The sequence below is a fragment of the Bombina bombina genome, chromosome 6, assembly GCF_027579735.1.
Source record: "Bombina bombina isolate aBomBom1 chromosome 6, aBomBom1.pri, whole genome shotgun sequence".
In the NCBI taxonomy this organism is placed as follows: Eukaryota; Metazoa; Chordata; class Amphibia; order Anura; family Bombinatoridae; genus Bombina; species Bombina bombina.
In genome coordinates this window covers 708,033,494-708,059,019 of record NC_069504.1, presented here as the reverse complement: position 1 = coordinate 708,059,019, position 25,526 = coordinate 708,033,494, and the positions used below count along the sequence as shown (strand labels likewise).

General features: G+C 37.7%; 1 protein-coding gene across 5 annotated transcripts in view; it reads left to right on the top strand.

Moving 5' to 3' along the window:
• NFIX (nuclear factor I X) overlaps positions 1-25,526 on the top strand; it is a 244,892-nt gene that overhangs the window by 162,704 nt on the left and 56,662 nt on the right. For 3 of the 5 annotated variants that reach the window (XM_053717866.1, XM_053717867.1, XM_053717868.1), the window contains 7 exons: positions 361-435; positions 543-663; positions 2,974-3,110; positions 3,381-3,503; positions 5,119-5,297; positions 7,886-8,042; positions 10,837-10,928. In XM_053717866.1, the coding sequence (XP_053573841.1) occupies positions 361-435; positions 543-663; positions 2,974-3,110; positions 3,381-3,503; positions 5,119-5,297; positions 7,886-8,042; positions 10,837-10,928 (884 nt within the window). The remainder of the gene's footprint in view (positions 1-360; positions 436-542; positions 664-2,973; positions 3,111-3,380; positions 3,504-5,118; positions 5,298-7,885; positions 8,043-10,836; positions 10,929-25,526) is intronic. The other 2 variants (XM_053717869.1, XM_053717870.1) reach the window with 2 other exon arrangements.

Genomic DNA, 25,526 nt, shown 5'->3' with positions numbered 1-25,526 from the left:
AAGAAAAGAAAATTTTCAGGTAAGCATAATTTGTTATATCCTTTTTTTTTCTCCATTGAGTTCTATGGGGGAATATGTGAACGTGATTTTGTAAATTCGGCTTTTTGCGCTAGTCAGATTAGTGTGCGAGCGAAAACAGTTTACGTTCAACTCATAATATGAGCGCAACCTGACAAGTGCAAAAAGCTTACTTCTAGCAAAATTAACGCTTGAGCCGGTGTGTTATGTAGCGCTCCACTATTTTCTTAACAATATCTCCCTTTTGATCCATATGACCTCTCCATATCCAGTGCCCAATGCATCTGTTTTGTGTAGTTCCTGCCACCTATAATCTTTTTCTATACTTCTCCATATGTACAGGTCACCTGTCCTTCCAGGACTGCTTCGTAACGTCGGGAGTTTGGAATGTCACTGAGCTTGTACGAGTGTCCCAGAGTGAGTTGGTAGGATGGGGAGAGAAGGGTAGGGCATTGGGTGATGGTCAAAATGTTTAGGTCACTGGGGATTAAAGTGAGAAGTGATTTGTGACTTCTTTATTCCAGCTCCTGTTGCCACAGCATCTGGCCCCAATTTTTCATTGGCGGATCTTGAAAGCCCAAGCTATTACAATATAAACCAGGTGACACTTGGCAGAAGGTCCTTAACGTCTCCTCCATCCAGCAGGTAAGCTTACTGTTTATTATGTACTAGGTAAACTGTCATACAAACAGGGAAAGCCTGAGAGTCAGAGTCTGTCCATCTCCCCAATGCGGAGTAGCTTAGATCAGGGCTCGACAAATCTAGGAGGCCACAAAGTTTAAAAGTTTAAAACTTGATTGAGACAGAGCATACAATTTAATCCAATTTGCTTCTATTGTCAAATTTGCTGCGTTCCCATGATATTCTGTGTTGAAGAGGCACTTCATTGCAGGAAATAATGCTGCCATCTAGTGCTCTTTCTAATTTATAAAATTTTTGCAAAACTGCTGCCATATAATACTCCAGACACGTACACATTTCTGAGATTCCGTCCCTCTTTTTCAACAAATAATGCAAAAGAGAATGAAGAAAATTAGTTAATAAAAATAAATTAGAAAGTTGTTTAAAATTGTCTATCTAAATCATTAAAGAAACATTTGGGGTTTCATGCCATTATAGTTTTCAATTGTGCTGTAACCAGAGCTATTTTCAACAATCAACATTTAAAACATGTTAAATAAAAATCACATATTAAATAAAAAATAAATTCACACATGAGTTAATTCAGCCTTAAACATAATTTAATAATAATAGAAGTCTTTAAATTGGTGCAATTCCCCTTATACTATGAATGGACTATTGTTTTGGTTCATGTGTTAAAAATAACAAATGTGGCAAATATATGCAGAACATTTGGGGCAAAATTACAAGTGGAGCACTAAATTATAGAGCGCCTGCAAACGGGCAAATTTGCTACCGCGAATTGGCGGTAGCAATTAGCACTTATAAATTTAACCTGAGATCAGATCTCTTTTTAATTTTATAAATGTGCCCCAAATGCCCCCAAAATACAGTATAGTGTATTTTATAAAAAAATACAGAGAGCAGTATCTTTATTTTTAATAAAATACACATATTAGCACATAAATATATATGTATATAATCATATACATATGTATTTAAATTTGCTGCCATCGCTACGCTACTTACCCCCTTCTCTGCACTTAGGTTCTGATGCCGTCTCTGACAGATGCTTCGTGTGATTGGCTCACCAATGTACATTTCTGTTTCTTCAACAAAGGATATCTTAAGAATGAAGCAAATTTAATAATAGAAGTAAATTGGAATGTTGTATAAAATTGTATTCTCTATCTGAACCATGAATAAAATGGGTTTCATGTTCCTTTAATCTCAGTGTTCCATTTATTGAATGTAACATTTAAATAATCTAATATTACCAATCCAGTTTAGACTTTCTGATTATGCTTTCACAGTTTCTGTGTAACTTTAACAAATTAGGATCATACTTTGTATATTTATATGTATCTTCTACAAATTACATTTCTCTTTGCATTTCTTCTATTTAAAATAAAATTGAAAAACTGTCAGCTTCAGTTTCCTTACTTTCTATGGGCCAGACAATCAAACACTCTCTAGATTGGAGATAAATTACAGTGCAGCCTTCACAGGGGATGAACTTACTGAATTTTCTAAGAAAAAGGGAAAATCTGGAAGTCCCAGAGAGATGAGAGCTGCCTTCCATAGAAAGTGACGAAGCTCTCTGAAATACAGAATTTCATATGGGATAGAAAATATAAAAGCTCAGTTTGCATCAAATATAACTTAAACTGCAATGTTCTCTGTTAGTTAAAATAAGTGTATTGTGAATTTTGAGCAAACTTCACCTGCATAGGACTGGTGAGATAATTCAGTGAGACCAGCTTGTTTAAAATGCTTACAGCATTTCACAAGACTTGTGAGAGAGATTCAGACATACCATGGGAACTGCCCTGTTCAGTCCAGGAAACTGTCCTGTCCCTCCCACTTTCTGAAACTGTCAGTTTTAGTTTACAATGGAACAAATATAAAGTTCAATGTAATTTGTAAAATATACAAAGAAATATGCAAAGTATGATACTAATATGTTAAAGTAACACAGACAGTTTCAAACCAAAATTAGAATTTGTAAAATCACTACTGGTTCTAAATATAAATGTATTAAAATAAAAAATATAAAGTGTAAAGCTTAGATGTAATAATACTAAAAGTAACCAATCTGAAGTGTAAAGTAATATAAAAAACAGAGCACAAAGTGTTGTGAAGTCTGAACTATAATGTTTCTCCAAGCTGGACAATCTTTGATTATCAGGGTACTAAGAGAGAACCATTTTTGCTATTTAGCACCAGAATTGCTCCATATTTTCTATGTACATAAATGTCCAACTGACTGTTTTAAGCATTTTTTCTTGTACAACCTTGAAATCTCATTGTACTTTTTTCCCTTACACTCCTCAGCTCCACTAAGCGTCCCAAGTCATTGGATGACAGTGAGATGGAAAGTCCAGTGGACGATGTCTTTTACCCTGGCACAGGGAGGTCACCTGCAGCCGGGGGCAGCCAGGGCAGTGTGTGGACAAATGACGTGGATACAGGTAGTAATGTTCATGTTCAGAGAACAACACTTTTTATCTTCAAAATGATTATTTTTGGAATACAGTTTGTCTTGAGCTCTCCGTAGTCGTTTTACTTTGCGTGTTCATAGACATTAAGTCACTTAGCAGACAGTATAGCAGAATCAGACAAATGCTTCTCTTTGTAGAGGGCACTGAATCCAGACTGTAGGGTTGCCCCTCTCTGCATCTTTGTGTGACACACTGCTATGGGAGAGGACAGGCTGGTGATTATTCTCTATTCTTTCCCAGGACCTGGGTCTCTTAAGAAATCAGGCAAACTGGATTTTTGCAGTGCTCTGTCCTCCCAGACCAGCTCTTCCCGCATGGCCTTTACCCACCACCCCCTTCCTGTCTTGGCAGGAGTGAGACCAGGTAAGATCAGTACCAGTGGTCTAGATTCACTAGGAATAGAGAGGCCTTACTAGTTAGAAATTCTCTCCAATTCCCATGTTTTTTTTTTCTATGTACCATATTAAGTAACCCACGAGGTACCCCTCCTTATGCTTTAAGGAATAGGCTCTATAGCATGGAAATTAAATTGGAGGGGATTTTTTAAATGTAGAGTCATCATCATTCTTAATAAATCTAGTCCACTGATCTAGAAATAGAGAAAAGGCAAGGGCAAGTAAGGCCAGACTAAAATGGTTTGCTATACCACACCCAAGTCAAAAAGCGCAATACTTTGTAAGCAGAATACTCTCCTAATGTTTACAAGTGATAGTGACATTTATAGTGACATTAATGTTTTTAGGGTGCAATGTCTCAATAGCTGCATCTCATGTAGGGCTAAAATGTGCCAATGGCAGTGGCTTTTTCGTTTTCAGAATCCTTAGAATGAATAGGATAACATATATTGTTTTTATCTGCTGCTTTTAAAAACTATTTCAGATTACAGCTTTATTTGTTTATTTGTTAATGAATGACTATATGCTGCATAAAACGTTTCTTCCTTGTCAGACTTGATTGGCTTGCCCCTTTCCACCCATAGAACTTTGGGAGTTATCCTTATCCTCCAATAAGAAATGATATATTCTCATGGAATATGCTTTAACTGCTAATTTAAATGAAATCCTTTTTTTTTCCAATAAATTGTGGCTTTTTAGTGCCAATAGTAATATTTTTTATGAAATTGTTATTTTGTGTTATAGTTTTTATGTGTACAATGATTATTATAGATTGCTTACCAATTGGGTTAAGTTTATGTGTAGTATTAGTATGGTAGGAAATGCACAAATAAGTAAATGTGGGTTTATGTCCCTTTAAGACCCCCCCCCCCCCCCCCCAAGTAAGTATATATTATTAAATGCATTGACAATTGAGTACACAAATACATGTATTTAACACAACTCAAGCACTGTCATGTTTTAAGTCTTGGTTGTAAAATATGTTGACCTCTGCCTGAAGTTATAAAGAGCAGAATTATAAAAAAGTAAGATCTGATTTAAAAGGCAATCATTTAGAAAACATGAGTGCAGGTTTTTATATCACACTTTTGATGCCTCTTGAAGAAACATTTCCATAATCTTGTTCTAAAAGCTATTGGCCCAAATCATTCTAGAGCTTCTTGTTATAGTGAGTGCTAATCATTTGTCGTGTGATGGAGAACTGAATAACTGACTCTATGAAAGGAATATTTGAAAAAGGAAATTTATACCTTAGAGCTATTTTAAGTCTATTGGAATTCGCTATTTAAACCATAATTATACAACTCCAAATAAGCCATTTGGTTAAAAAATGCAAAAATGCGTTCAAAGCTATTGATTGATGCAAAGTTTGCCCATGATGTGCATGGAACAGGGAGATAAAGCTACAAGCTGGGTGAACATAAGAATAAAATTGAGTACACATTTTCCTTCATCTTATAGCCAACAAACATCAGAAATGTTACCAATAATCCTGGCTAGATATAGTCCAATTTCCATGTACAGAAATGCATATATTTAAAGATGTTGTATCTTAATAAACAATGATTGTTCCTTTATTGCAGGGAGTCCTCGTGCATCAGCGTCTGCTCTTCACTTCCCCTCCACGTCCATCATCCAGCAGTCCAGTCCTTACTTCACTCACCCCACTATTCGTTACCATCATCACCATCATAGCCAGGACTCTCTCAAAGAGTTTGTTCAATTTGTCTGCTCAGACACCTCCGGGCAGGGGGCAGGACAGGTGAGTAATCCCTTATGCCAACATTAAATAAATTACTGAGTGTGCTTTGGGTGGATAATTCTTAAATATACATTTTTTGTATATCCTTTTTATTAATAATTTTGCAAACTATGATTAAAAAATAATATAAAATAAAAATATGTTCATAAATTACAGGTAATTATAATTGATTTATTGTAAATTATAAACACTTTTCTTATTTTGTTTAACATAAATTATTTTCACCTCTAAAAAGCTTCTTTTAAATGAACTTATCTTTTATTCTTTTATTAGTTTTACTGACCAAAATTTAATTTGCTGTTTAATAAATTCAATTTTAATTAGGGTGTTTTATAGTTTGTTAAAATGAGTAGAACTACAGTATATTTAAATGGTGTAGTAAACTTAACATATTTGGGAATTAAAACACATGCGGCCAGTTTACAAATGGAGCATTATTTAAGTAGAAAAAAAAAATAATTATCACCCAACTCTTGTGCAAACCTGCATGACATAATTTTTATGTGCACTAACCCGACATAAAAATATAAATATTTCACTTTCTAATATTCTTCACATACAAGAATGTGGTCTATTTAGTCATAAATAAATATTTCTATATTTTATTGCACAAATATATATTTATACATATAAATGTACATAATTATATACAAGTATAGATGTATACAGATGTATATAGGAATATCTATTTATAAATACAAAGAACATATTCTGCTATGTGCAGAACATAGGAATGTGAAATGTTTACAGTAAATACATAGTTAAAACCATTATTAAATATCAGTATTGCATAAATATGCTTTTCCATGTTTTTTGCAAAGGGTTCCAGTGCATACATATATATATCTTTAGACATGTAAATGTGTGTGTGTATATATATATATATATATATATATATATATCTATATACACATATATATATCTCTTTAGACATGTATATGTATGTATCTCTATGTTAAAGCTCTTTGCCTGACCTTTTTTTCCTCCAAACACCTGAGACATCATATCTTCAAGCCCTTATAACTCTTTTGTGCAATATTTGTATTTAATAATTTTTATTAGATGGTGTTATTATGAGTGTAACTGCACTTTGTAATGCATTTTTTATGTGTTTTGTGACACTTTTTGTTTTGCAAAACAGTTAACCAGTGCTCTGAGGATGCACTAACCCGACGAGCATTAACTTTAATTGCGCTCAAGTGATCGCATTTACTTTTAAGTTCTAATACGAGCGAAAAACCTGACACGCACAAACACCCACAATATACCCCTCATCACTCTCACGTAATTGTTAGCGATCCAATTGTAATATGGCCCATGGTATTTTATAAATAGAGAAAAAGCTAATATTATGTCAGGACAAACATTTTTAGGTAACAATATTTTATAATTACTACTAATAAAAAAGAATCAAATACTACTGTAACATAATTAAAAAATAATAATCTATTATAGTTAATTCTGAAAACAAATTAACTTTAAATTATTGAAACAAAGTGTAGTTTATAGTTTTATAATACAAAATGTATAGCGTATGTTAAAATCTTAGATGTTGGTTGAAATTGATCAAATCCTTTTTTTAGCATGACCAAAAAATTTTTTTTTTTCTTCTCATACTTAACCTTACTTCATCTTGTAATATTAAATTGTTGTTTGTAAACAATATAATATATATTTAGTACTTGAAGGTGAGTGATAGGCAGGTGCTGTATACAGAGTTAGTACAAAGGCCCAATACTGGATGTTGCTGCACAATTTGTAGAATTGTTATAGAAAGAAACTGTAAAATAAGCAACTGGTATGATAGGATATTTATAATGTTTGCATTTTTGGTGTACTCCAGTTACACAACTGGGCTTTTAAAGCATTTGATTTAAGTATAGAACTAGATGGACCATTGTTAACTCAGTGTGTTTACAAGAGCATATATTTAAGATCTGTTTATCAGCATTGTTTGTGGGGAATTTATTGTGCACTCCATATGTAGTCAATAAGTGACGTTTTGTATTTCAAATGATATAGCTTAGTAAGGATTGAGGATTCCCTTATAACAATCCCATGATTATATTGTCAGCTCTTCTGCCCAGACATCCCCCCAAGATAAAAAAGCTGGTGCTGCCATATTTTCATTTGAACTATTTAGTTATTGTTTTTAAAACTTTTTTATTTAGATTTGTTTTATTGTTTATAATTAATACTTTTAAAATTATTTTTTGTTTTTGTTTGATTTTTATACAATTATTGATATTTCTTTTTTTTTTTTAATTTTTAATTTAAAATTGTATTACATTTTCTCGTTTAAATTTATGTTCACATTATTTTTAACCATATTAAAAAAAAATAAACATTAGTAATTAAAACATATGCAACATATGCCAATTTCAACAATAACAGATTTTTATTTTATTTCATATTTTTTTTATTATTTCATTTCTGATTTTTTTTGTTACAATTTTTGTTTATTGACACTACCTCCGGCTTCCCGTAGTTTTCGGGCACAGGAAGGGTTAGGGTCTGTACGGGCAAGGGGCCATCCTGAGCTCCGTTTACTCTCGTTTTTTTTATTTTTTTATTTATGTTGTCTGCAGCCCAGCAGCGGGGCCCAGGGGAAAATGTCGGGTTCCTTTTTGCTGCCACCCCCCGCGCCCGTGGCCAGGCCTGTCCCCCTTCCCCTGCCAGACACAAAACCTGTCACCAGCAACAACTCTGTCCCAGAAGGAGGACTATCTGCTCCAGCATCACCCTGTAAGTGACATTAAACACCCTGACCAACCCCCACAAAAATAGTTCAGATATCCATCTGTCCTGAATATTTGACACCCAGGTATTAGGGTACAAAAATTAAACTGAGATATGTAAGACAGTGAAAGGACAATAGGAATAATATAAATAGTAGTGAGAGAGATGTGGTGATCAGAAAATTCAAATAGAGGGATGAAGAAAGAAGTATATGAAGAAGTGAGTGGGGGGGGAATAGAGCTGGTATAAGAGCAAAATATAGATAGCGAACAGTAGAATGAAGGATTCATTGAAATAAGATGAAATAGCAATAATGGCAGTAGAATCAGCATTACACATAGGCCTTGAGTTTATTAAGGTGAGATAAGTTATTAGAAGGAATATTTAGAATGATAACACAAGGGAACAAAAAAATAAAGAGAAACAGAAAAGAAAAAACACAACTTCTGTTTTAGTTCGTATGCCTGTTAAGGACACTGAACGCATGATCTTATTGTCTGAGAAGGGGTTAACTTGAAAGGAAAGTTTACACTTATTAGAAAAAGGAGAGAAGTAGAGTGATAGTACATAACCTCTGGCCCCTTATCATTGTTCTTATCAAAATCTTCCTTCGTACACTCAGATATTTTTTAACAGAACTTTGACTTTTATTTAAACAGTAAAAAAATGTTGGGGAAAAAAATTAAATGAAAATAAATTATTTTTTCTTTTACTAACCCCAACATGTCCCACATTAAAAAATAAATTATAATCAATAAATCAAACTTTCCAAATTAACAGCAAATTTTCTTACTTTTTTTAGGTTATGATCATTTGTTATAAAATTATTAGTGAACTTAAAAAAAGTAGTAAAAATAATTGAACTGTGTCCCATACTCATATATTATTATTATTACTATTATCTAGCGCCCACATTAATTTGGAAATGGGAAAACTCATTAAATCAACCATTCCATTAATACAAAATGTAAAAGGGACAGATGGTAGGTTACACATTTATGGTAGGCTCAGTGTTTTGAGCTGGTTTGAGTTCTGATCTGATAATCTGATTATCAGCCGTTTTGCCTGTCAGAATACGGAGGCAGGAAGTGTTGTTGTTGGCGATTAACAGTGTCGCATAAAAAAATCATATTAAATAACAAAGCAGTTAAGCACCGATCGGGCCAGAAGAGCTGACAATCTATTGCCTTGGTAGCAACATTATTCTCTGTGGAAGATTTATTTCATTAGTCTTACAATTAGAAGATCATTGCCACACTAAGTTACTGGTCTCCATAGATCTTTAGCCAGCTCATCATTGTAGTGCTGTAGTTGAGGAATTTTACTGATACTTTATCCCCCAGACAGAAATTGATGTTATATTGATGTTCCATAGTGAAATTATGAAAAGCAGGAGTTGAATGAGTGATCATTTAGAGAGGGTGTAAGGAGACAAAATGGTAGATGGGGCTCTCACAAAAAGGAAGTTAACTTTGCTACGTGAAAAATATTTACCTAGCTGCAGTATAACACTGACAGAAGGCAGCTATGAAAAACATCTGTCAGTGCCACAGATAGGTAGGGAAATCAGAAATAGGCATTAGGGCAATCAATGTGTCCACCCCACTGCAGAATGAGTGACACTAGCTGGGGAGACCAATAAAACATAGTGTTTTCTGTAGGGTATATAATCCGTCCTTCCTATGATATATTAATATGGACAGTGAGGTTTTGTAGGGCATGTCGCATTTTATGCTGGTTGTATTATAATACACACTGCAATGGGGATATGGGACAGGATATTTGTTCTTCCTATGATAAATTATTATGGACATTAAAGATTTATTGGACATATAGTGCGTCCTATTTAACGTTGATAACACATGCAAGTGCTTTAGTTATCTTTTATAGAGGAGCACTCTAATATATTATTATTATCATTTATTTATATAGTGCCACAAAATTCCTTAGCATTGGGTACAACGATAGGGGTATACAATGAAAAGAACAGTAAAAAAAAATACCCTCTAAAAATAGAAAAACAGCTCTTAGATGTGATATATCCCTATATCACACAAATAAAAACAACAAACAAATGAAAAAATGTGCTAGCGAAGTCTAGAAACAAAATATTTTGCTATAGTAAGCTTCCAGTGCACTCTTTGTTTGTTTGCTATACAATGTCAAGGATTTGTGATAAAATACAAAGCAAACTAAACAAATCTAGTACAGGAGGAAGAGGGCCCTGCTATTGTCTTGTAACCTACAACACAAAGATAAGGAATTGATTTTTATTATGCTATTAATAAGCAAATACATAAGGTAACTGCCACAACTTATGTTCATGTGTAGGTGATTGTGTATGTTTGCATGAGTTTTAGTTGTGTTGCAAGAAATTGTCATGCATTAGCTTTGTATTCATATTTCTCTCTCTCTCCCTCTCTCTCTTTTTCTACTTCCCACTCATTTTCGTGTTCCCCAATACATCCTGTTCTCTAACTGTGATTTGTGTGTTACATTGTAAAATATGTTGTACAACATCTGTCACCGTGTTTATTTTGTGTAATCGTGTTTCATTCCTTCATGTAACATTCTGTTGTATGTGTTTGGCTTTGTACGCATGCCTTTGTGTTGCATGATTGTGTTTTCCCTTTCTTGTATATTTGTGTTATTGCTGCCTTTTTTTTTCTGTTTGTGTTATTTTGTCTGACTTTTTCCACATTTTCATGCTGTGTTGTTCTGCTTCTACTCTTTCATATTGGAATTCTGATGTGTCATTGTGTGGTGTTTTGTCATTGTGTTGCTGTGTTGTGTTGTGTAGCATTCTCAGCGCCTCCCCCCGCCGGGTCCAACAGGTTTGTCACAATTGGATCACGAGACAGCAACTTTCTGAATCTCCCCCAGCAGTCTCAAGTAAGTTACCACTCTAGTGGAAGTCCCAATACTCTCTTCTTTGTGTCACAGTAATGTTTAACACTGCTGTTCTCTAACGTACACACACACACACAAAAACACACTCACACAAACAAACACATCACACACACACAAACACACACATCACACACACACAAACACATACATCACACACACTCACACACAAACAATCACACACAAACGCACACATCACACACACATCACACAAACACACACATCACATACAGAAACACACTCACACATACAGACACACAACACACACACACATCACACAAACACACACATCACATACAGAAACACACTCACACATACAGACACACAACACACACACACACAACACACACATACACAAATACACACACATCACACACTCATCGCTCTATGTAGACAATTTAGCTTTCTGATTTTTATTGTAATCACTACACCCTGACCTATAAAACATGGGTATAATATCTGTACACTAATGTGTAATATTCTCTAAGTAACACAGACCTGTATTCACTCTAATTTGCTACACAACTGTAATGTGTAAAACGTTTTAATTTGCAACACCACAATATAATCCCTATATCCCTAACTGAACACCATTATCTGTAACAAAGTTTTATGATGTGTAACACAGCTTTATAACATATGACAAATAATTATAGTCTATAACAACCAAAGTTTCTGAGAGATCTATTGAAAGTGTTTTCAATATGTTTAACAGGTCAGTGGAATCTCTCACATAGTGCTCCTAATAGCATAAAATAATACCCTAGAAGAGGGATGTCCAGCATTTTCCATTGTGAGAAAAAAAAAATTCACTCCCAGGGCTGGTAAACAAAATTTACTGCTGAAAGCAAAACGTATATATATATATATATATATATATATATATATATATATATATATATATATATATATATATATATATAAATTATATATACTTCCAAAAAAAGACAGCACTCACTGGTCTTAAAAACATAAAAATCAACTTTTAATCATATATAGGGTTAAAAATAGGGGATTAACATGACGTTTCGATGCCTTACTGGCATCTTTATCAAATGTCCCAAATGTAAAGAGAGTTGCTCCGGGACATCACATAGCTGTTGTGCCTTCTCTGGAGCAACTCTCTTTACATTTGGGACATTTGATAAAGATGCCAGTAAGGCATCGAAACGTCATGTTAATCCCCTATTTTTAACCCTTTATATGATTAAAAGTTAATTTTTATCTTTTTAAGACCAGTGAGTGCTGTCTTTTTTTGGAAGTTTGGATATTGGCCCTGACATTGCACCCTGGCAGATATCTTGTTGTTGACACGGTGTGCAATTCTCTGTGGGACTTTATATATATATTAATAAAAAGAGAGCAGAAACAAATCAGCGCTTAGGTGTGTAACCCCAAGATAGGTAATCTAGATGTTAAATGTATGAACTTGCAGCCTAATACCTGGAGTAAGGACAGTAGTCAGGTCCCAACCTGACAGTGTCCTATAACCGGGTAAGAAGAAAGATGTATGAAACGGGTGGTATCAAGGCGCACTATTCAGTTAGAAGATTAAATATGTGACAAAGGACAAAAAGTATGGCAGACCACACGTAGCTGTTTTTAACAGAAAATATCCTAAAAATCAAGGAAAGAAAATAGCACACACACCAATGTCCTGTGCAGTACAATCAGATTTACAGTTTGTTTCAAGGTATTTTTTCAAAGTGTGTTTTCTTTCTCAAATCCACATAATTGATAAATCAATTGATAGACAGAAAATCCAATTCGAGTCAAATATGGAAAAAAGTCACCATGTATTAAATGTCGAGTCTTTTCATGAAATATCCACACATAAATAAAAATGCCCACTTACTAAAAACATCCTCAATCGTATGAGGTAAGTGTTGCGTCCCTTTAAGGAAGCCAGTCCCGTATGCAGCAATTCAGATCTCCGCTTCAATGCCACCTCAGTATGGTAGAAGGTTTCCTCCCTCTTTCGGTATGTGCTCAGTGTATTCCTCTCAGCAGCACAAGATGCCGGATATAGGGAGAGAAACAAGAACAAACTGATAGTGCAACACTGTATGCCAAATATACAAATATTTTATTTAACACTTTGATAATAGATGCTCACATGAGGCAACCTCAATCCAATATGAGGTATCAGTAAAACATATAGTACTGGTGTCGGCAAAGTACAGTTCCCAGAGTTACACTCGTTTGACAATTGTAAAAATAGATTCCATCAACCACATTAGGAAATGGTGTAGAAACGAGTAAAAGTACAAAATCTATAAAAATGTTCTCCTAACAAGTCTCAAAGGTTTAAAAAATGTGTTACCTTCTTCATCAGAGGTCTGTTTGGTACAGGACAGTTGCAAAGCATTACCTTACTATACTTTACACCCCATATGTGCACCTACTGGGGTTTGCCACAGCCCGAGTTCTAACCCTAAAGACAATATTTTCCAGCTCCACCATAACTGCAATAAAAGTGGTAGTATAGTGGTATTGTAGCATGTAGTATGTCTAAATATATGTCTAAATAGCTATTCATATACATATATCTGTATATATCTATACCTATATATAATCATATAAATGTATAGGTGCGTTTATATATATATATATATATATATATATATATATATATATATATATATATTTACAAATAAATAGAACATTTTCTTCTATGTGAAGAAGATTAGAATGTTAAATATTGATAACTACCTTTGGGTTAGCTCAGTTGGTCTAATACAGTGTCGGGTTAGTGCGCAAGCAATAAGTGTTAGGTTTTTCAGTTTGCATGCTCCATTGAAGTCAATGGGGAGAAGTTAACGCACTTGTGGTAGCCAAAGTCCTTAAGTTAGCACACGTCAGCTTTTTGCTCGCGCATAAGCATTTTACTTTCAACTTGTAATACACGTGCTAACGCGCACGTTAAATGTTTTTCTTTTGGCCGCACTTGTGTGCAAGCAAAATTGCTAAATAGCGTGCAACTTTTAATCTGGCCCACAATGTTTTGAGTGAATACCAGAAACTTACATATTGCATCTTTTGTAAGGTGGATAGTAATTAATCAGTTACAGAGAAAAGGAAATATTTTTTTCCAAATTCATCTGTCAGCTGTATAAGTGAAACACATAAGTGAAAGCACAAGGAGAGAGCAAGAGTAGCAATGTGATCACATGTTGTACTTAAGCTGCTTGAATGGCACATAGTACTAGTAGTTAAGATATAAAAAACATAAAGGTTGGGGCAAGTTAAAAAAAAATCTCTAGAAGCCCTCATTGTGGCCCCTAAACCTTAGATTGGACAATCATGTTCTAGATTATTTCACTGCACTGTAATCTGTGAAACAGATCAGTGCACTGAATTATTATGTTGGATTAATCTAATATCTAAATCGGATGTGACACTATGTAATCTGCATAACAGCTTTCTACTAGGAAACAGTTCTGAACACTTCATTTTCTGTTCTATATGTCAGCAATGTAATATGTCACTATAATTTGTAGAACTGCAGGACAAGCTGTTAAATATAACTAAATATCCGTGCACTGCACTCTGATTGTTTAAACATTGCTGTACTTTAATTTTATAGCAGTAATTTTAAACTTTCTGTCCTTGTTAAAGGGACACTAAACCCAAATTTTTTCTTTAAAGGGACACTGAACCCAATTTTTTTCTTTCATTATTCAGACAGAGTATGCAATTTTAAGCAACTTTCTAATTTACTCCTATTATCAATTTTTCTTCATGCTATTGCTATCTTTATTTGAAAAGCAAGAATGTAAGTTTAGAAGCCGGACCATTTTTTGGTTGACAACCTGGTTTTTCCTTGCTGATTGGACAGCACCAATAAACAAGTGTTGTCCAGTGTCTGAACCAAAAATTGGCTGGCTCCTTAGCTTAGATGCCTTCTTTTTCAAATAAAGATAGCAAGAGAACGAAGAAAAATTAATAATAGGGGCCGAATTATCCCGCTGGAAACAGTACTTATGAAGCAGCGTCTAAAGATTGCTGCTCCATAGCTTGTCCACTGCCTCTGAGGCTGCGGTCTTCAATCCGCCTGATCCTATACGATCGGGCTGATTGACACCTCTTGCTAGCGGGCGATTAGCCGCGAATCTGCAGGGGGCGGCATTGCACAAGCAATTCACCGGAACTGCTTGTGCAATGATAAATTCTGACAGCGTATGCTGTCGGCATTTATCGATGTGTGGCGGACATGATACGTTACATTGTATCATGTCCGTCCGCACTTTAGTAAATCACCCCTAGGAGTAAATTAGAAAGTTGCTTAAAATTGCATGCTCTATCTGAATCATGAAATAAAAAAATTGGTTTTAGTGTCCCTTTAATGTTTCAGATAGAGCATGCAATTTTAAGCAACTTTCTAATTTACTCCTATTATCAATTTTTCTTCGTTCTCTTGCTATCTTGATTTAAAAAGCAGGAATGTAAGCTTAGGAGACGACCCATTTTTGTTTGAGAACCTGGGTTATGCTTGCTTATTAGTTTGCTAAATGTAGCTACCAGTAAGCAAGCTCTATCCATGGTATTGAACCTAAAATGGGCTGGCTCCTAAGCTTTAAATTCCGGCTTTTTAAATAAAGATAGCAAGAGAACGAAGAAAATTTGAAAGTAGGAGTAAATGGGAAAGTTGCTTACAATTGAATGCGCTTTCTGAATTATTAAAGAAAAAATTTGGGTTTAGTATCCCTTTAAGCAAAAATCACCTGAAAAATATGAAATAGAATCTGAATCTAATGCTTTATAATCACTAAACATCTGAACACTATAACACTTTTTTTAATCCTGCACTCTACAATATACCACTGCAATGTAATCTACAACACAGCACTCATTTGTAAACTGTCATTTACTGTTTGATACAGTACACTAATCTATAAAACAACATTCTAATCTATTACACAGCTCTTTAAAGGGGACAGTAAACATTTTGAGATTTGTATGAAAAATGTGTAGTTATGCGTAATGAAACAACTTTGCAATACATTTTCATTGTTTACTTTGCCCCATTTTCACAAGTTAGCTCTGAAATTTGAGGGTTTATCTCTCAGAACAACTGCAAAACAATGCACTCTATACTAACATTATGACTGTGGCTAGCCTTGTTGCCTGTGGGCTAAAGCTCTGATTGGCTCCTCTAAATAAGGCAAATGGTGGGGAGGAGTTTAGCTATGGAAAACAATTGCAGTAAAAAGGTTTTAAAAACATTTAGACTTGGTTGATATATTATTCTATTGCAACACAACAGGAATGTGTTGTATTTCCAAGGTCACTGTCCCTTTTAATGCAACATGTTGATCTTTAATGTAATACAAGGATTTGTGATCGAGCACTGTAATGTAATATGGTGCACTCCAGTAGTATTGCCATTTTTCAGCTCCTAGATATCTTATTGCTCAAGTAAAAGCTTATTGCTGTAACCTAGCTCTTGAGTATCTTATTGTCCTTTCACATTTTAGTGCAGTAGTCTTGCTGCAGTGTCTTATTGCCTATATACCATCCTGTTTCAGTTACTTAACTCCTGAGTGCCTTATTGTACTGTAATATCTTACAGCAAGTAACATTGTATTGCAGTAACCCAGCTTTTGATTGCACTATTCACCTTGTACCATCTTATTGCAGTATCAAGCAGCCCCAATCATTGTAGCAAGCTTCAAAGGTGCCAACAACTTCAATTTGCCACTACAGACTTTGGAAAAATGTCATATGCTCTGCCGAGAATTCCTATTGCTGCTGTATATTGAAGATCATGTGACCAGAAGCAGCAGTTGTCTGGAGTATCTAATAAGGGGGGATAGTGTAGATATTAAAAAGGGGAAAGTAACATAAATTGAAGTTGTATAAAAATGAAGAAGAAGTAGAAGGGAACATTTAGAAACTGGGAGGACATAGGGAGAGAAAGAAAGTTGTGCAGTATACAGGTATACCCCGCTCATACAGTGGGTTAGGGACCGGAGCCCCGCTGTAAAGTGAAAACCGCCTTAAAGTGAAACAAGGCAGTTTTAGCTTTCTTTTCAGTGTTTAAAATCCTGAAAACATGTTTGAACTAACATATATTAGGGGTGCAATAGTGCTATGTTTAGTTTAACACTAGCACAGCAAGTATTCAATAAATACTGTACCTGTAAAATAGTGACAATTACTGTAGTACAATTTGCCAGACTATAACACTGAGACACAGATTACACTGTAATGCTGTAAACTGAGTGAACTAATCATAACAAAATGGTGCCAGTCACTTTTCTAGCAATCTCACGACGATTATTGCACTGTTTCAAAAATCCTTGGAGGTTGAACTTCAGCTCCACAAAGTGCTGTATTAGCGAATCGCTGTAAAGTGAAGCGCTGTAAAGTGAGGTATACCTGTATAAGGTAACACGGTTGTGAGAGAATGTAGGGGGTAGTGAGACAGAGAAAGGTGAAGAGAGTAGAGATGTTTAATGAGATTAATAGCTGCCTGTTTTCAGCCTTATTATACAATAATTGGCTGGATACCTGCTTATTATATTATAGTCATATGGTTGTATACATGCATTCTGTGTGTTCCTATATACTTGCCCTCTGTAACAGTGATATATATGATATAACTTGCTATGTAACTCCTACATTTGTGAATACTAATTATTCATCTGCATTACATAGGACTGCTTACTGGCTATGTGCCTGCTTTTTAGCCTAACAAAGTACTGTATACAAAGGGCAGTGTATGTGGGATTACAAAGATAACTCAGTAGTAAGTAATATCAATGATATATATTCAATCCTGTATAATGATTCGATATATAGTTAAATAAATAAATAGATAGATAACAGGGCAGGTTTTCAGGATTACCTTGGATGAGAGCAGGTTAAATAACCATGTTTACTAATCAGCTGATTATTTCACCTGTGCTCTAGTTCAGATATCCTCAAAATGTGGCCTGTTAGGGAGACCTGAGGGCAGGTTTGAAAACCATTGGAATAGATAGATGAGATAGAACTAATGGATCTGCACTAATAAAAGTGCATTAGGGTTCTACTCATTCTGCACATGCCTATTTATAGACTGGCTGCTATGGGCCCCTCCCCAGCACGTAGGCCGATGCCACTGCACCTGCTGCACCAATGGTAGTTCCGCCCCTGTGATTACCTGTTCTACATCCTGTTGTATATTGAGTTATTGACTTAACTGTTGTAGCTTTACTGTGATTGCGGTTTATACTCTGGTTGTGTATTGCTTCTTAGCTATGCCCTCTGACTACTAGATATGAAGTTGTTAGGTGTATGTCTGATTATTGGCAGCTTCTGTACTTATTGGTCATTTGTCTGCTCAAACAAAAGAGAAAGGGGCAAGAAGGGATCAAATAAAAATGGTAAAAGTCCTTTGTATTTAGATTTTTTGATCCATGACTTATTGCCCTATATTTTCTAATTGCAATTAGTAAGTCACAGAGTGCCTTATTACCCTATTAATACCTTATTGCAGTAACCCAGCTCCCGAGTGCCTTATTGCCCTCTAACATCGTATTGCAGTAACCCAGCTCCTGAGTGCCTTATTGCCCCTGTAACATCTTATTGCAGTAACCCAGCTCCTGAGTTCCTTATTGCCCTGTAACATCTTATTGCAGTAACCCAGCGCCTGAGTGCCTTATTGTCCTGTAACATCTTATTACAGTAACCCAGCTCCTGAGTGCCTTATTGTCCCTGTAACATCTTATTGCAGTAACCCAGCTCCTGAGTTCCTTATTGTCCTGTAACATATTATTGCAGTAACCCAGCTCCTGAGTGCCTTATTGTCCTGTAACATCTTATTACAGTAACCCAGCTCCTGAGTGCCTTATTGCCCTGTAACATCTTATTGCAGTAACCCAGCTTCTGAGTTCCTTATTGCCCTGTAACATCTTATTGCAGTAACCCAGCTCCTGAGTGCCTTATTGTCCTGTAACATCTTATTGCAGTAACCCAGCTACTGAGTGCCTTATTGCACTGTAACATCTTATTGTAGTAACCCAGCTCCTGAGTGCCTTATTGCCCCTGTAACATCTTATTGCAGTAACCCAGCTCTCGAGTGCCTTATTGCCCTGTAACATCTTATTGTAGTAACCCAGCTCCTGAGTGCCTTATTGCCCTGTAACATCTTATTGCAGTAGCCCAGCTCCTGAGTGCCTTATTGTCCCTGTAACATCTTATTGCAGTAACCCAGCTCCTGAGTGCCTTATTGCCCTGTAATATCTTATTGTAGTAACCCAGCTCCTGAGTGCCTTATTGTCCTGTAACATCTTATTGCAGTAACCCAGCTCCTGAGTGCCTTATTGTCCTGTAACATCTTATTGCAGTAACCCAGCTCCTGAGTGCCTTATTGCCCTGTAACATCGTATTACAGTAACCCAGCTCCTGAGTGCCTTATTGCCCCTGTAACATCTTATTGTAGTTACCCAGCTCCTGAGTGCCTTATTGCCCCTGTAACATCGTATTACAGTAACCCAGCTCCTGAGTGCCTTATTGCCCCTGTAACATCTTATTGTAGTTACCCAGCTCCTGAGTGCCTTATTGCCCCTGTAACATCTTATTGTAGTTACCCAGCTCCTGAGTGCCTTATTGCCCCTGTAACATCTTATTGTAGTTACCCAGCTCCTGAGTGCCTTATTGCCCTTGTAACATCTTATTACAGTTACCCAGCTCCTGAGTGCCTTATTGCCCCTGTAACATCTTATTGTAGTTACCCAGCTCCTGAGTGCCTTATTGTCCCTGTAACATCTTATTGCAGTAACCCAGCTCCTGAGTGCCTTATTGCCCCTGTAACATCTTATTGCATTAACCCAGCTCCTGAGTGCCTTATTGTCCCTGTAACATCTTATTGCAGTAACCCAGCTCCTGAGTGCCTTATTGTCCCTGTAACATCTTATTGCAGTAACCCAGCTCCTGAGTGCCTTATTGTCCCTGTAACATCTTATTGCAGTAACCCAGCTCCTAAGTGCCTTATTGCCCTGTAACATCTTATTGCAGTAACCCAGCTCCTGAGTGCCTTATTGCCCTGTAACTTCTTATTGCAGTAACCCAGCTCCTGAGTGCCTTATTGCCCTGTAACATCTTATTGCAGTAACCCAGCTCCTGAGTGCCTTATTGCCCTGTAACATCTTATTGCAGTAACCCAGCTCCTGAGTGCCTTATTGCCCTGTAACATCTTATTGCAGTAACCCATCTCCTGAGTGCCTTATTGTCCCTGTAACATTTTATTGTAGTAACCCAGCTCCTGAGTGCCTTATTGCCCCTGTAACATCTTATTGCAATAACCCAGCTCCTGAGTGCCTTATTGCCCTGTAACATCTTATTGCAGTAACCAAGCTCCTGAGTGCCTTATTGTCCCTGTAACATTTTATTGTAGTAACCCAGCTCCTGAGTGCATTATTGTCCCTGTAACATCTTATTGCAGTAACACAGCTCCTGAGTGCCTTATTGCCCTGTAACATCTTATTGCAGTAACCCAGCTCCTGAGTGCCTTATTGCCCTGTAACATCTTATTGCAGTAACCCAGCTCCTGACTGCCTTATTGTCCTGTAACATCTTATTGCAGTAACCCAGCTCCTGAGTGCCTTATTGTCCTGTAACATCTTATTGCAGTAACCCAGCTCCTCAGTGCCTTATTGCCCCTGTAACATCTTATTGCAGTAACCCAGCTCCTGAGTGCACTATTGCTCCTGAAAAATCTTATCGCAGTAACCCAGCTCCTGAGTGTCTTATTGCCCTGTAACATCTTATTGCAGTAACCCAGATCCTGAGTGCCTTATTGCCCTGTAACATCTTATTACAGTAACCCAGCTCCTGAGTGCCTTATTGTCCCTGTAACATCTTATTGCAGTAACCCAGCTCCTGACTGCCTTATTGCCCCCGTAACATCTTATTGCAGTAACCCAGCTCCTGAGTGCCTTATTGCCCTGTAACATCTTATTGCAGTAACCCAGCTCCTGAGTGCCTTATTGCCCCTGTAACATCTTATTGCAGTAACCCAGCTCCTGAGTGCCTTATTGCACCTGTAACATCTTATTACAGTAACCCAGCTCCTGAGTGCCTTATTGCCCTGTAACATCTTATTGCAGTAACCCAGCTCCTGAGTGCCTTATTGCCCCTGTAACATCTTATTGCAGTAACCCAGCTCCTGAGTGCCTTATTGCCCTGTAACAACTTATTGCAGTAACCCAGCTCCTGAGTGCCTTATTGTCCTGTAACATCTTATTGCAGTAACCCAGCTCCTGAGTGCCTTATTGTCCTGTAACATCTTATTGCAGTAACCCAGCTCCTGAGTGCCTTATTGTCCTGTAACATCTTATTGTAGTAACCCAGCTCCTGAGTGCCTTATTGCCCTGTAACATCTTATTTCAGTAACCCAGCTCCTGAGTGCCTTATTGTCCTGTAACATCTTATTGCAGTTACCCAGCTCCTGAGTGCCTTATTGCCCCTGTAACATCTTATTGCAGTTACCCAGCTCCTGAGTGCCTTATTGCCCCTGTAACATCTTATTGTAGTTACCCAGCTCCTGAGTGCCTTATTGCCCCTGTAACATCTTATTGTAGTTACCCAGCTCCTGAGTGCCTTATTGCCCCTGTAACATCTTATTGTAGTTACCCAGCTCCTGAGTGCCTTATTGCCCTTGTAACATCTTATTACAGTTACCCAGCTCCTGAGTGCCTTATTGCCCCTGTAACATCTTATTGTAGTTACCCAGCTCCTGAGTGCCTTATTGTCCCTGTAACATCTTATTGCAGTAACCCAGCTCCTGAGTGCCTTATTGCCCCTGTAACATCTTATTGCATTAACCCAGCTCCTGAGTGCCTTATTGCCCCTGTAACATCTTATTGCAGAAACCCAGCTCCTGAGTGCCTTATTGCCCCTGTAACATCTTATTGCATTAACCCAGCTCCTGAGTGCCTTATTGTCCTGTAACATCTTATTGCAGTAACCCAGCTCCTGAGTGCCTTATTGTCCCTGTAACATCTTATTGCAGTAACCCAGCTCCTGAGTGCCTTATTGTCCCTGTAACATCTTATTGCAGTAACCCAGCTCCTGAGTGCCTTATTGTCCCTGTAACATCTTATTGCATTAACCCAGCTCCTGAGTGCCTTATTGTCCCTGTAACATCTTATTGCAGTAACCCAGCTCCTGAGTGCCTTATTGTCCCTTTAACATCTTATTGCAGTAACCCAGCTCCTGAGTGCCTTATTGTCCTGTAACATCTTATTGCAGTAACCCAGATCCTGAGTGCCTTATTGCCCCTGTAAAATCTTATTGTAGTAACCCAGCTCCTGAGTGCCTTATTGCACCTGTAACATCTTATTACAGTAACCCAGCTCCTGAGTGCCTTATTGTCCCTGTAACATCTTATTGCAGTAACCCAGCTCCTGACTGCCTTATTGCCCCCGTAACATCTTATTGCAGTAACCCAGCTCCTGAGTGCCTTATTGCTCTGTAACATCTGATTGCAGTAACCCAGCTCCTGAGTGCCTTATTGCCCCTGTAACATCTTATTGCAGTAACCCAGCTCCTGAGTGCCTTATTGCACCTGTAACATCTTATTACAGTAACCCAGCTCCTGAGTGCCTTATTGCCCTGTAACATCTTATTGCAGTAACCCAGCTCCTGAGTGCCTTATTGCCCCTGTAACATCTTATTGCAATAACCCAGCTCCTGAGTGCCTTATTGCCCTGTAACAACTTATTGCAGTAACCCAGCTCCTGAGTGCCTTATTGTCCTGTAACATCTTATTGCAGTAACCCAGCTCCTGAGTGCCTTATTGCCCTGTAACATCTTATTGCAGTAACCCAGCTCCTGAGTGCCTTATTGTCCTGTAACATCTTATTGCAGTAACCCAGCTCCTGAGTGCCTTATTGTCCTGTAACATCTTATTGTAGTAACCCAGCTCCTGAGTGCCTTATTGTCCTGTAACATCTTACTGCAGTAACCCAGCTCCCGAGTGCCTTATTGCACTGTAACATCTTATTGCAGTAACCCAGCTCCTGAGTGCCTTATTGTCCCTGTAACATCTTATTACAGTAACCCAGCTCCTGAGTGCCTTATTGCCCCTGTAACATCTTATTGCAGTAGCCCAGCTCCTGAGTGCCTTATTGTCCTGTAACATCTTATTGCAGTAACCCAGCTCCTGAGTGCCTTATTGCCCTGTAACATCTTATTGCAGTAACCCAGCTCCTGAGTGCCTTATTGTCCTGTAACATCTTATTGCAGTAGCCCAGCTCCTCAGTGCCTTATTGTCCTGTAACATCTTATTGCAGTAACCCAGCTCCTGAGTGCCTTATTGTCCTGTAACATCTTATTGCAGTAACCCAGCTCCTGAGTGCCTTATTGTCCTGTAACATTTTATTGCAGTAACCCAGCTCCTGAGTGCCTTATTGCCCTGTAACATCGTATTACAGTAACCCAGCTCCTGAGTGCCTTATTGCCCCCAGGGCCGGATTTGCCATTAGGCACAGTAGGCATGTGCCTACAGGCGCATTGCAGCAGGGGGCGCCACAGAGTCAGTGTATTTTTTTTTCTTCTTAAAAAAAAAAAAAATTAAACTTTTTTTTTTTTTATGATTTTGTTGAGCCTGTGAGTGAGTGCTTTGTTTGATTTACTGCAGTGTTTAATTTGTACAGTAGACTAGTGCTTAGCAACTTTATCAGAACAGACTGTCAGTCACACAGAGCAAAACTAGTAGCAACAACTTTAGCAAGTTGCGCTGCAGTTGTCTTGCGTCCTCCTAGGCTGACTCCACCCTCGCTCCCACCCCTGACTCTACTCTCGCTCCAGTCTCCAGGGCACAAGTGAAGTGAGTGACAAGTCGTCTCAGACTCCAGTCCCCAGGTGAGTGTGCAGCTGTGCTACTCTGCTGTGGTTGGCGCCACACATGCGCACCATTGCAGATTTGCCACTAATTTTGTTTGGGGCTGGCCGGGCGGCATCATGCCCACGTCTGTCACGTGATGCCAGCTACCGCCCTCTGCCTCTCAGAGTCAGACAGAGTACTAGGCGGGAAGATAGTGAGCTGATGTGCATGCTCATTGCTGCTGGCCTGGGCTTGCTGAAGTTTTGGTTGCTCCACGGTCCACCTTCTGACGCTGTCGGAGCGGAGCCTCTGTCGCCTGCCCTGAGCCCTGAGCCCTGAGACGCCTGTCTACAGCATAACTAAGTGAGTGACTGTGAAAGTGAGTGACCAAGGCCAAGCAAGCGCTGTCTGACAGACTAGCACACCCCTTTTATTCTCAGGCAGCCAGTGACAGTAATCACACCCCTTTCATTCTCAGGCAGCCTGTGACAGGAGTGTGATTGCTCTCACTGGCTGCCTGAGAGTGACAAGGGTGTGATTGCTGTCAGCAAACACACTCCTCTCACTGTCTGCCTGAGAGTGACCCCTTTAAGGCAGCTGCTGACAGTCAGTAAATGGGACACTAGGCACCATAACCACTACAGCTCTTTAGTAGTGATTTTATGCTTATTGTCTTTTAGGTACTGGCACTGCAACAGTTTTGTCAAACTGCTAGACCTGTAGTATATGTAGTATTTTACTCAACATTCCATGCTAAATATGTACTATATGAGGAGTACGTAAGACTGCTGATGCTAAACCCCAGTGTGTGCTGTGCAGTTGAGAGGGCAGTATAGTACAGTGGGTTGAGATTGAAATTTGGTATTGTGTTACAGGATGTACCAGAAGTAGTCTGTCTATGTGGTTTGGTAGATATAAGTGCTATTGGTGAGTTGTGGTGAGTTGTATTTTTCAATTATTACCCTGCCTTTACTAAAGACAAGAAATCCCATTAGGTATAAATATAATAGCGTCTAATGCTGATCACTTGGTTCTTTAGCTCGCTAAGCATACTGAGAGTTGTACAGCACAGACTTAACGGTTTACTAGGACACTTTGTATTTAAAAGGAAGCACTTTGTAGTGGTTATGTTGCTTAGAATGACCCTTTTACTATTTATTTAGTTATGTTCTAATTCTGTTGTACACTATGATATACATATTTCGATTTTACACAAATTTAAATGTATACAGCACTTTTATCAATGGTTCTGATACCTCATTTATTTGATTTAAAATTTGTAATATTTATTTTTGTTCTAAATAGAAATATTTTGTAAAAAAAAGTAAAGTATCTCTTTTTACTCTTTTTATGGGGGGGGGGAGGGGGAGGGGGGCGCTTCAGATTTCTCTGCCTACAGGCTCCTGAGAAGTAAATCCGGCCCTGATTGCCCCTGTAACATCTTATTGTAGTTACCCAGCTCCTGAGTGCCTTATTGCCCTGTAACATCGTATTACAGTAACCCAGCTCCTGAGTGCCTTATTGCCCCTGTAACATCTTATTGTAGTTACCCAGCTCCTGAGTGCCTTATTGCCCCTGTAACATCTTATTGTAGTTACCCAGCTCCTGAGTGCCTTATTGCCCCTGTAACATCTTATTGTAGTTACCCAGCTCCTGAGTGCCTTATTGCCCTTGTAACATCTTATTACAGTTACCCAGCTCCTGAGTGCCTTATTGCCCCTGTAACATCTTATTGTAGTTACCCAGCTCCTGAGTGCCTTATTGTCCTG